General features: G+C 50.7%; 1 protein-coding gene and 1 long non-coding RNA gene across 2 annotated transcripts in view; one reads left to right on the top strand and one right to left on the bottom strand.

Moving 5' to 3' along the window:
- Window positions 1-9,244, bottom strand: part of LOC144341214 (uncharacterized) — a 29,215-nt gene extending 19,971 nt beyond the window's left edge. The window contains exons 1-3 of the long non-coding RNA XR_013418040.1: window positions 9,001-9,244; window positions 8,111-8,235; window positions 372-552 (exon numbers count right to left, since the gene is read on the bottom strand). This is a non-coding gene — a long non-coding RNA (uncharacterized LOC144341214). The remainder of the gene's footprint in view (window positions 1-371; window positions 553-8,110; window positions 8,236-9,000) is intronic.
- On the top strand, window positions 1,345-8,109 carry KISS1 (KiSS-1 metastasis suppressor). The gene is given in 4 exon segments (XM_028852143.2): window positions 1,345-1,595; window positions 5,547-5,687; window positions 7,664-7,938; window positions 7,941-8,109. Coding segments are annotated over 3 exon segments (417 nt in total). The 5' UTR covers window positions 1,345-1,595; window positions 5,547-5,584; the 3' UTR covers window positions 7,980-8,109.
- Window positions 9,245-12,009: the final 2,765 nt, after the last annotated feature.

The raw sequence follows: 12,009 nt of genomic DNA, 5'->3' as shown, positions 1-12,009 counted from the left end.
AAAATTAGCCGGGCGTGGTGGCAGGTGCCTGTAGTTCCAGCTACTCAAAAGGCTGAGGCAGGAGGATTGCTTGAACTGGGGAGGTGGAGGTTGAAGTGAGCTGAGATCGCACCACTGCGTTCCAGCCTGGGCAACAGAGCCAGACTCCATCTCAAAAAAAAGTTAGCGTCTTCAGCCCATTAAGTCCACCTCCTGCTTCAGGGCAGGCCAACGTACTTCATCCCCATAGTGAAGTTTTGGTCTATGAGGGTCAGTGCTGTCCTCATAGGCTATCATTTCTGTCCTGGTGTTTAACAGCCCTAATGGGTGTGATAATAATATGTTTGCAAGCCCTGTTAACAGTAAGCACCAGACAAGTGAGGAGTGCTAACCTGCAGACTGCCAGCATGCTTCTCCAGCATTAGGGGAGCACCGGGTCGAGCTTGTGCTGGGAGAGCGTTCTGTCTGAGGGTAGAGACACAACCCCTGCCTTCAGAGACTCCCAGCCTGAGAGAAGAAACAGTCCCTGCCCTGGAGAGCCCCTTGTCCAAGGGTATAGAGAGTTCCTGCAGGCTCAAGAAAGAGACAAAAGTCACTTGCGATGCATACAGTTAGCAAATATCTATTGAGGGCCCTCTCTGTATGTGCCCAGCAATAGAGTGGGTGCTGAGGGTACAGGGGGAAGGGAGCCTGTCCCTGTCCTCAAAGTGCTGTACCTGAGCAGTCACAAAATGGTATGGTGGTGAGTGCCATGAGACAAAGAAGTGGGGCCCCCAAGCAGGCTGGCTGGATGTACTGCCACCTGGAAGTCCCCTCTCTGTAGCCCTGGCACTTCCCAGGTGCATCCACCTTCTAGAGCTCCCATTTCATCCTCCTTGCTCATAGCTGGCTGCTTACCTAAGGTCTCTGACCATGCCATAGCGTATTCACCTCAAAACCCTGTGCCGAGGAAGTGCTTAGTAACCAAGGAAAGAAGGGAAGCAGGAAGGAAGAAAAAAGGAGAGAATCTCTGCCACCTCCACCCTGCGCCAGTCACAGGGCCCAGTCTAGGAGCCGCCTGGAGACCCACGCTGACCCGGCTTTGAGGAGTCCCTGGGTCAGCCTGTGCCCTTCTCCTCCCCTCTTCCTGTCCTTTTCTACGTCTAATTCAGACTAGGTGTGACGGTGGCTCTTGTCAGAGAGGAAACAAGACATTTCACACTGACACCTCTCCCTGCCCTCCTCAAATAGCCCATTTCCATGTTGTTTGGGGGCAGGATGGGTCCTCTGGGTGGGAAGAGGGTGTGGAGGATGGAAAGAGCCTGTGAGAAGGAGAAAGTCCCGCCTCGGAGGGCTCGGGGGTGGGGTGGGAGGAGAGGCTGCCTCCAGTCACAGAGCCCGGAGGCAGAGGCCTGCCAAGGTGCTGTGCTCTCCAGGAGGGTCTGACGAGGAGGGAGGGGCGGCAGAGTGGGCCTGTACTTAGAGACGTCACCCTGGGCTTTATAAAAGGAATGTGATCAGGGAGCTGGGGAGAGTGAGCCTGGGAGCCCAGCTACCCACCCTCTGGACGTTCACCCAGCCAGGTGGTCTCATCACCTCAGAGGCTCCGCCAGACTCCCGCCCAGGCCAGGACTGAGGTAAGGTAGGCACACTGCGGCGTCCACCCTCGGGAAGGGGGTCTGCCCTGACCTGGGGATGCTCCAGAGGGGAGCAGGGAATCTGTTCTAAGACGGACAGATGCTTCCGGGCAGGCAAAGGCAGGGGAGGGAGACACTGATCTTTCTTGTTTACCGGCCTGGCCAGATTATCCTGGGATGCCTGGGTGAATACAATGAGTTGCACTTTATTTGTGAAGCTAGCACTCTGGGGATCCCGAGGGCTCTCTCTTGCTGTGGCTGGAATTAGAGACCACAGACACTCGGATGGACCTGGGGAACCCCTCAGGTCTCCCGAGAGCAATGGGGCTCCTCTGAGCAGCTCCCCTAAATTACGGATGGCAAACACAAGCCTCACCAAGGGCACCTACCTACCTACCCACTAAGAACTAGGGGCCACCTCATTCCAAAAGCTTTCCAACCATGCCTGGAATTTCTCTGTTACTCACTGGATACAAGCCCCCCAGGGTGGAGGGAATCACGAAAATTGTCTACAGCAGGTTGGCCACTCATGGCCCCTTTCCAGATAATTCATTTCTACCATATATATCAAGTGCCCTGATGGGCTGGGCAGTGAACGAAGAGTTGAGGGAATCTGTGTGTATGTGTGTGTGTGTGTGTGTGTGTGTATGATGTGTGTGTATGGGTGTATGTGTATATGTGTGTGATGTGTGTGTGCGCATGTGTGGTGTGTGTGGTGTATGTGTGTGTATGATGTGTGTGTATGGGTGTATATCTGTGTATTGTGTATGTGCATGTGCAGTATGTGTGGGGTGTGTGTGTATGATGTGTATGTATGGATGTATGTGTGTATATACGTGTGTGTATGATGTGTGTATGGGTGTATGTGTGTATATTGTGTGGTGTGCGTGCACGTGTGTAGTGTGTATAATGTGTGTGTATGGATGTATGTGTGTATGTGTGTGTGTGATGTGTGTGTATAGGTGTATGTGTATATGTGTGTGGTGTGTGTGCGTGTGTGGTGTGTGTGGTGTGTGTGTGTTTGGGTATAGGTGTGTATATGTGTGTGGTGTGTGTGGTGTATGTGTGTCTATGATGTGTGTATATGGGTGTATGCATGTAAATGTGTGTGATGTGTGTGCACGTGTGTGGTGTGTGTGGTGTGTGTGTATGATGTGTGTGTATGGGTATATGTGTGTATATGTGTGTGGTGTATGTGTGCATGTGTGGTGTGCGTGGTGTATGTGTGTGTATGATGTGTGTGTATGGGTGTATGCATGTATATGTATGTGGTGTGTGTGTATGATGTGAGTATGGATGTATGTGTGTATATGTGTGTGGTGTGTGTGTGTAGTGTGTGTATGTGTGTATATGGGTGTATGCATGTATATGTATGTGGTGTGTGTACAAGTGTGGTGTGTGTGGTGTGTGTGTATGATGTGAGTATGGGTGTATGCGCGTATATGTGTGTGGCGTGTGTGTGTGTAGTGTGTGTATGATGTGTGTATATGGGTGTATGCATGTATATGTATGTGGTGTGTGTGCATGTGTGGTGTGTGTGGTGTGTGTGTATGATGTGAGTATGGGTGTATGCGTGTATATGTGTGTGGGGTGTGTGTGTATGATTTGTGTGTATGGGTATATGCATGTATGTGTGTGTGGTGTGTGTGGTGTGTGGTGTGTGTGGTGTGTGGTGTGTGTGCTGTATGTGTGTGGTGTGTGTGTGTGTGGTGTGTGTGTGTGTGTATGTGTATGTGTGCCAGGGTCAGGCAGAGTTCTCCCATGGCGCACATGGTAAGTGCATCCACGATGGGAAGGAGGCACTCCGGGGGGGAAAGGGGAGCAGGAAGAAAGAGCACCACCCTCCAACCACACAAGCCCACTGCCCTCCTTCCTCGCCCACCATCCTGCTTCTGCACAGATAACCAGAATGCTCCATCTGAAATGTACATCTACACACATTCCTGTCTGGCTCAGATCCCTCCAGGATGAAGCCCCCGCAGGGCCCCTTCCCCAACCTTGTCACTTGCTTTCTCTCCATGCAAAGCTCCACCCTCTTGTCTAGCTAGAGGGCCTGAAGTTCCCTTTCCACCCAGCCCCTGCCCCTGCTCCAGCACCTTAGCACCGTGCCTGGAACACTTTCTATAAACCTTTCAGCGATTCATGCTCAGAAACAGCTCAGGTGCCACCCCCTGCCAAAAATCTGCCTGGACCCCCTAGGTCAGGTTCCCCTGGACTCCCATATCCCCTTGTGGATTCACATGCATCCAGTGTGTCATTTACAGTGTTATTTTGAAACGGTCTGCTGATGAGTCAATTTCTCATACTAGACTTGAGATCCTGGGGGCAGGAACTCCGTCTTAGCACACCTGTGCACCCCTAGCACCTAGCACAGCACCAGCACCTAGTCAGTGCTCAAGGAGTGATTTTCAAATCAACCCAGACCCTGTGCATCCACGGTCTGAAATGCTTTTACACTATTCTCTCCAATTAAATAATCCATGCCCCAGCTCTGGGCCTTAAGGCAAATGCAGAAAGCTGTGGTCTGGGTTTCAACTTGTCACAGAATCAAAATCTGCAAGGATAAGTAAACTTCTGAGCAGGCAGCTGGTGGCCAATCTGATCCAGGGTTCTTATTTTATAGATGGACCAATGAGGTCTGGAGATGGGGGTGACTTGCTCACATTTCACAGGGAATGAAAGCAGAGCTGGGGCAAGATTCAAGTACTCCTGATTCCATTTCAGGGTTCTTACTCTTTACTCCATGCCTGAGTCCTGCATGGTGAGGAATGGGGGGTGGAGGTGGGGGTGCAAGAGCAGAGAGATGCATGGGCCTGAGCCACCATTAGAAGCTGATGGGCACAAATGGTTCTCATCCCCCAGTCCCCCTTCCCCTGGGAGAGTGGCTCCAGGCTGTGAGTGGGGCCAGGACAATCTTTTTGCTCAGCTGGCAGTGCTCTTGCCTCCCCAGCCTTTTGTCTTTAATCATGTTTGTTGGACAGTCTCAAAGTGTCTGGTGACTTTTTCAAAAAGAAATTAGACTTGGGAGCTGGAAGAGGTGGGGCAGGACGTGTGGGGGGTCAGTGGGGCAGAGCAAGGCAGGGTGATGGGAAATGGTGTGAGGATCAGGGCACATGGCTCCCATCTCAGCAGCCAAAACGATGAGGCCAATTCAATTCATAGCCTCTCGGAGTTCACGAAGAATAGACTTTGGAGATAATTGACCTGATAAATCAAGGAAAGGTTTTTCTTTTCCCTGAATGATAGGGCAATAAGACAATTTAATGACCCTCTTCAAAGCTGTGAAGGGCTATGAGAGAGAGCAAGATGATTGCCTCTTTCTTTCTTTTTCTTTAGAAAAGAAAAAGAATTAAGTTTCTCTTACAGCAGGAGAGAACGAGGTCAGATTCAGGCATATGGATGGGGAGAGTGGAACACAGAAAGTTGTGGATTTGTGCAGAACCCACCACGGAAGGAAGAAGTGCCTGCTGCCAGGCTCCAGAGAGAATGTTGGAACCTCAAAGTCCCCCACTCAGTGCCCTGAAGTCCTTGCCCTACTTCACCCCTCCCCAGTCACTCCTATACACAGCATCTCACCCCACCTTTCTCCAACGTTCCTCTCAAGCAACCCTGAGATTCAGAATCCTGGCCATTCTCTGACCTGAGCAGTCCTGCCCCTTCCACCAAACTGGGTCTTTCCTTTTTTCCTTACTTTACTGGCCTCATCTCCTCCAGGAAGCCCTCCCTGATGACCCTCACCTAGCATGAATTCAGCTTTAACTCCACTGTGCAAAGAGTCTCAATCCCATTTCACTGATATATTTGTTTAGACTCATCCCTCTACCGGGAGCCTCCCAAGGCAAGAACTTTCCCCTCTCTTGGAGGACTGTCCCTTTTGCACTGGGCTCTACCCTCAGCACCCAGCCCAGATCCCGTGCCTGACCTAGTCTTTGTTCCCTCTCTCTGTCTCAGCCTCAAGACATTTCTAGGACCTGCCTCTTCTCACCAAGATGAACTCACTGGTTTCTTGGCAGCTACTGCTTTTCCTCTGTGCCACCCACTTTGGGGAGCCATTAGAAAAGGTGGCCTCTGTGGAGAATTCTAGACCCACAGGTATGTATCCTCTGGGGAAAGAAGTGGGAGGGAGCAAGTGGGTTGTTGCAAAATGAGCTTTCCCGTATTTTCCAGCTAGTCGACTGGTGTGAGTTTAACATTGCATTTGGTGGAAATCTAAGCCTGGCACATGTGCAACTCATTGAGGGCTCCCGTTAACCCTGCAAGTGAGGGATGACTTGCCTCTGTGATGGCCTCAGTCCACCCACCTAGGTTCCAGGGCTTGTTAACCCCTGAGCTCCTTCATGGTTTCCTCACACTGTGTTCTCTGCTCTACGTCAGCAACCTCTCTGTGCCGACGTTAAGAAGGAACTTCATATGCAACCTTCCTTTATCAGTGACCTCAGATTCTTTGTGAAGAATTTGAAAAAAAAAAAAAACAAAACAACAACTAAACGAAAGGACAGATATTTGATACCTATTAACTTTTGGGGACAATGAACTGTTTTCAGTTCATTGGGGAATGATGAGCTAGAAAATTTGAGACCCACAGAGGTAGACTTCCCCAGAGTCACTCAAACACCGTGGAAACCCAGCAGGTGTCAGAGCTCCCCAGGAGTGTGTCTGGTGAGTGGCACAAGCTAGAATAATACTAGTCCCTAAGTCAGGAGCTGTGGCTTGGCACACTTCCTGGTGTCAGCTTTCTGTGCAAACGAGAACCCATGACTTAGCTTCTCTGGACCTCAGTTCCTCCAGCTATAAAACTTGGGGCATGCCCTCTATACATTTGATGTCATCGTATATGCCCATAAGACCTCCCAGAGCACAGAAGACACGGCCCTGGGTGTTGTTTGCCAAGTGTGTCTCCTGTCTTGGGATCAGGCATTTTTCTGGTTGAAGGAGGCTTCCCCAGACAATAACCCCACACTGCCCAGGGACATAGAGTTGTTGGCTCTTTTTGGCAAAAGGCTTTAGGTGAGGTCACCAACAGCAGCCTGAACAGTGATTTACTGCTGGTCTAGTGTGTGCAACTGGGGAGGAAGCCATCCTCCTCCTATCTCAGCCAGGCCCCGAGCAAGGGCGGAGGGACCTCACAGGCGACAGCCATTAACTCTGGACCAGGTCCACACTCCTCTTTTCCAGAGTGTGCCAGGGCATGGAGGAGCGGGACTCAAAGCCAACTCCCGCCCTAGCACATCCATTCACACCCATTCACACACCAGACCTCGTTTCCACTAATCTCTTGCTGCAGTGGGCTGGGGTTATTGTCTACTCAGAGCTAGTTGCCCTATTTTACAGCCAAAAAGTACAGTGAACTTAATGAGCCTTGCATGTGAAGTGCCTTCCAAATTAGCCTTGTTAATCCTCAGAATGAAGGAGAGAAGTTATATCCAGGATGGAGGAAGAGAGCCAGTTAAGGTGACCTAGATAATTTTTGTCTCTCATTGAGTCCTTGTGTAGCTTATTGTGGAGGTGGGGGGGGGGTCACAATTCTCATCAAAGACCATTGTTGGAACACAGGTGTGTGGGACCACAATGACTTAGTTCCACTTTCTTGATTTCTGTTACTACACATTTTTAGCTTTTACGTATTTAACAAGCATTTATCGAGACCCTACTATGAGCAAGCCACTGTTTCAAGCACTATGAGAGATACAGAGATGAATTAACATGGCCCCACTGCCCAGGCTGCTCACAGCCAGGAAGGGGCCCAGAGCTGGATGTTCAGCAAATACTTTGGTTTTCTTTATTTCAATGCCCTACCCTGTTTGTTTCCTAAAAGGAAGTAACGTAATATGAAAGTTATTTAAGATAATTCTGGCAAACATTCTAAATCAAAGCTGTGTTGGAAGAGGGAGGCACCTAGGGCCTAATTATCCCAGCTAAGATGATCGTGCTGGCTCCGCATGGCATTTAGCCTTCCAAAAGGTCAAAAGGTCAAGGAAGGAAAAGAAGGATAGGATGGGATGTGAGGAGGTGTTGCAAAGCCTTCTTTCCCGGACCCTGGCCTCATCTTTCTGTGCTCTCTGTCCTAGGCCAGCAGCTGGAATCCCTGGACCTCTCGGCCCCGTGGGAGCAGAGCCTGCCGTGCACCGAGAGGAAGCCGGCTGCTACTGCCAGGCTGAGCCGTCGGGGGGCTTCGCTGTCCTCGCCCGCTGAGAGCTCCGGGAGCCCCCAGCGGCGCGGCCTGTCCGCCCCCAGCAGCCGCCAGATCCCCGCACCCCAGGGCGCGGTGCTGGTGCAGCGGGAGAAGGACCTGCCGAACTACAACTGGAACTCCTTCGGCCTGCGCTTCGGCAAGCGGGAGGCGGTACCCCCGGGAGCCAAGGCAGAGGCGCTGGGCGGGGCTGAGGGCGCAGGTGCTGGGCAGTGAACTTCAGACCCCAGAGGAGTCAGAGCATGCGGGGCGGGGAGGACGCAGGGCGAAGGGAGGGGGCACTGGACCTTCCAACCCGAGGCAATAAAAGAAATGCATAACTCACCGACGTGTGATCTGTGGCTCATTTTTGCAAAAGCGCTCTGATGAGGCTGTTCCCCTTCTGTCCTCATTGGATGGTTAGCTGGTTTCAAGAGGCCTCTGGTGTCATTAAGGTCAGTGCTTCTAATACTAGATGTAATGAAGGAACAGGCGGTTAGTTCTCCAATCCATTGCAGATTGGTACTTTAAAAAAAATTTAAATGGATCACTGACACCCTGAAAAATTTAAAAACAACAAAAGAAGACCAAATTGGATGCTGCTGGAATGTGTCAGCGATATCAAATTTCTATAAAAATTTCTGGAGATGTCCTCAGAATGCCTAGACTTACCTTCCTGAGGATGGGTAACATTTTGCAGAGGGGCATGGCTCACTGCCCACACTTTGAGTAGTACTGGGGGATAAGGGTGGCATGGAGGAGATGGACTGATTAAGTACCTTTCCCTTTCCCATGGAAGCTGGGCAGCTTGATTTGGAAGATGATGCCAATCACTGCCCTGTCCATTAAAACTTAAATATTACCCAAGCCCCACAGTCAGACCTCTGCTGGGGTCTTGGATGCGAGGGGCATCCACAGTGGACCAGCCACTCACTCTCCCCCTCCCCTCCAGGGAGCCAGGTTGGGTCTTTACACATATTGCTTTTCTTCACCCTCATAACTACCCAGGGTGATGGGCATGTATTAGCCCAATCTTTACAGGTAGAACCCTGAAGTAAAGAAGGATAAACCACTCACTCCAGGCACATCAGCAATGAGCTCCAAGCCTAATAGGTCTCCTGATGCCAGAGCCCGTTTTCCCCACTGACATGTCATGCCTCTCTGCCATGGCAGGGTTTCCATCTGAGTCAGCCAGGTGCCGATCAAGAAAGGGTAGCCTGCCTCATGGGGACTTACTTGGGGGTGCAATCGCTGGGGAGTAGAAATTGTGGTCGGAAGAAGTAGAGCTCGTCAGTGGGAAAACCCCAGGAAATCCACCCTCCTGCTGACAAGAAAACACAGCACTGCTTAACAGCCTCGGGGTACCCCTATCCTGCACTGTCTAGGATGAAAACGTTCTTTCCCAGAGAGATCATAGGACCCATCCCCATACAGTGAAGTGCCACCGTGTTCCACCCATTACGGAAACTGCGACTCCACAGGATGGAGGCAGAGTTGTGTTGCTATGGCAATGAGATAGGCTGTCATGGGAACATGACAACCTGCTCCCCCATCTCTATCCTTGAAACAGCTCTCCAGGATCTCTCAAATTATCGACACTGCTGTGAGCTAAATCATCACACATCATGACAGCATGATGTTGATATTTAGAAGGGCTTTTTATACCCAAACACTCCAGGGTGTGTCTCTGTACCTCTAGGAGAGGAATCATCAACTCAGCACCTATTCTATTAAGCATGTTGTTCACCTAACCCCTGGAAACAATCCTTTATCTGATGACGGGTAGGAAGAAGCTGATGGTTTCCCAGAAATCAGGCTGCTCTTAGCCAGCCTAATTTTTACAAAACTTCCTGTGACCCCATTTACCCTTCCTCACAAGCTTAAGCTCGGGCAGATGGGAGGGGTGCCTGTGCCACTTCAAATGCAGGCGAGTGAGATGTGTTCTCTGGCATGAGAAGCTGGCCTGTGTGTAAGAGGGCATGTATGAGGGGGTTCAATATGAGAAATTGCACGCATGTTCATATGCACATGCCTGTGTGACCTTGTGTATGGTGTGGGTTCCTCTAACCATCTTCCAGTCCTCATCAGCACTGCTGTAACCCAAGGATCCCCCAAGATCTCTCGTCTAGATGACCAGAGGCCCCGTTTCAGCAGACAGCTGGAAGGGAGTTGAATGCCCGTCCCATGCTTCTAGCAGCCTTAACTGCTACCTTTGAGACTCTGGGCTTTGCAGTTCTTGGCCTTGTGTCTTGGGAAAAGATGGTGAGTCTCTGTGGAACAAAAGGGATTTCTGATTTCCCGTGGCTCCCATGAGCCTGCTCTCCAGATGGAAGGGAAGGAGAGGGGAAGATTGGAGGCTGTGAAGAGCCCCAGGGATTCCCTTCCCTCCCTCCGGCCTTTCTGGGTGGGCTCAGAGAGTGGGGCACCAGAGCCCAAACACTTGGAGGTAGGGCTGCCTACAGGCACTCAAACCTACTTCTTCCTGGGGTCTCTGGACAGTGCCCAAAGGGGAGAAATCAGCAGGGCCCGGGCATCCCTTGTGAGTGGAAGTGGGAGGATCACTTCCCAGGCTCCACCCCTTTTGTAAGTCATTTACAATAGATGTGGGCTAGGAATTAGGGGGCAGGAGTGAGAGGGATGCAGGGAGATTTCTGCCTCTAGTATCGTTCTTATCACATTCACAAGCCATTTTTGAGTACCTGCAGCATGCCAAGCACAGGCCTACCTCATTTCATCCTCACAACTGCACGAGGTGGGAGTACTATCCCCATTGTATAGAAGAGAAAACTGAGGCTTGAAGAGGTTAAGTGCTGTGCTCAAGTAGTTGTAAAGTCATAGAGCCAAGAGTCAGACTCCCACATTCTCATTGCAAACACCATAAGCTTCCTACACAGTGCAGCCTTTCCTTCTTCTGTAGACCCCACCCCACTTAAGAAAGCACTGCCAGGTAGCAGACCCAACTCTTTTTCTGAATGATATGTCTTGGGAAGCGGTCTGGCAGGCAATGTCACTCTAGCCAACCCATCTGCAGCGCCCTCTCTACAACACTAGTGACAATACAGACAAGTCACCAGTTCCCCCGGCAGGTCTCCTCTTCTCAGACCTCATGCCAGGGGTCAGGCATCTACTTTTGCCCCTGCCTGCCTTCTCTCTCTGCCAGCAGCTTCCCCGGTCTAGAATTGGTCACAGGGAGGGGAGGGATGTCAGTTCCAAAGAGTGTGCCCTTCCTCACCTTCTGTGCCTTCTTCCATTTTTCCATCTTCCATTTTAAAAGACATCAGAACCCATCATGGTTTCTTGCTTGGTGCAGAGTGGGGAGCCTGGGGACAGGGCTTGCCTTTGGTTACTGGGGAAGCCGAGACACAGCAAACAGCTCCCCACTTTCATCACCTTCTCAGGTTTTGCTTTCTTATGATTCTTCTAATATCTACCCAATAATCTTTACAATTAACCCTGCAGCATATTATCTTCATAAAATGTTTTTGAGTACCACTTTGGACACATCTGTGTTTGCTCACTCCCTAAGCCCCTTAAAAGACAGCAAAGGAAGAAGAACGGTATAAACTCTCAAGGGCAAAGAGAAGGGAGAGGAAACCAGAGCAGATGAGAAATGTCAACAAGATTTTGAAGATGGAAATTGTACGGAGGGCTTGGCAGAGAGCAAAGGAAGCTACAACCTGAAGCCAGCAAAGGGGGTTACCGAGAGGACATGACTGATTTCTGCCCAAGGCCAAGCCTCAGCATGTGGAAGTGTTTGGTAGGGATGATACCTGGACTGAAAACAGGGAGATTGGTTAAAAATCTGCACATGGAGGAGTTAGATTTCCCGAGTCCCTTCCCGCAGCCAACACAACCAGGCTACTCCGCCAGGAAGAGGCCAGACGCTTCCTCTCTCAAGGACTGCAGTGGAGACGCTCCAGTCACGGGGAGAGCAAGCACAATCAGGATGAGGATAAAGAGTGGCTGAAGGTTAGGCGCAGTGGCTCATGCCTGTAATCCCAACACTTTGGGAGGCCGAGGTGAGTGGATCGCTTGAGGTCAGGAGTTTGAGACCAGCCTGGCCAACATGGTGATACGCAGTCTCTACTAAAAATACAAAAATTAACTGGGTATGGTGGTGTGCTCCTGTAATCCCAGTTACTCAGGAAGCTGAGGCATAAGAATTGCTTGAACCTGGGAGGCGGAAGCTGCAGTGAACCAAGATTGTACCACTGCAGTCTAGGCTGGGTAACAGAGTAAGACTCT

The sequence above is a fragment of the Macaca mulatta genome, chromosome 1, assembly GCF_049350105.2.
Source record: "Macaca mulatta isolate MMU2019108-1 chromosome 1, T2T-MMU8v2.0, whole genome shotgun sequence".
Classification (NCBI taxonomy): Eukaryota; Metazoa; Chordata; class Mammalia; order Primates; family Cercopithecidae; genus Macaca; species Macaca mulatta.
The sequence above is the reverse complement of the archived record's forward strand: the minus strand, read 5'-3'. Positions and strand labels throughout refer to the sequence as shown.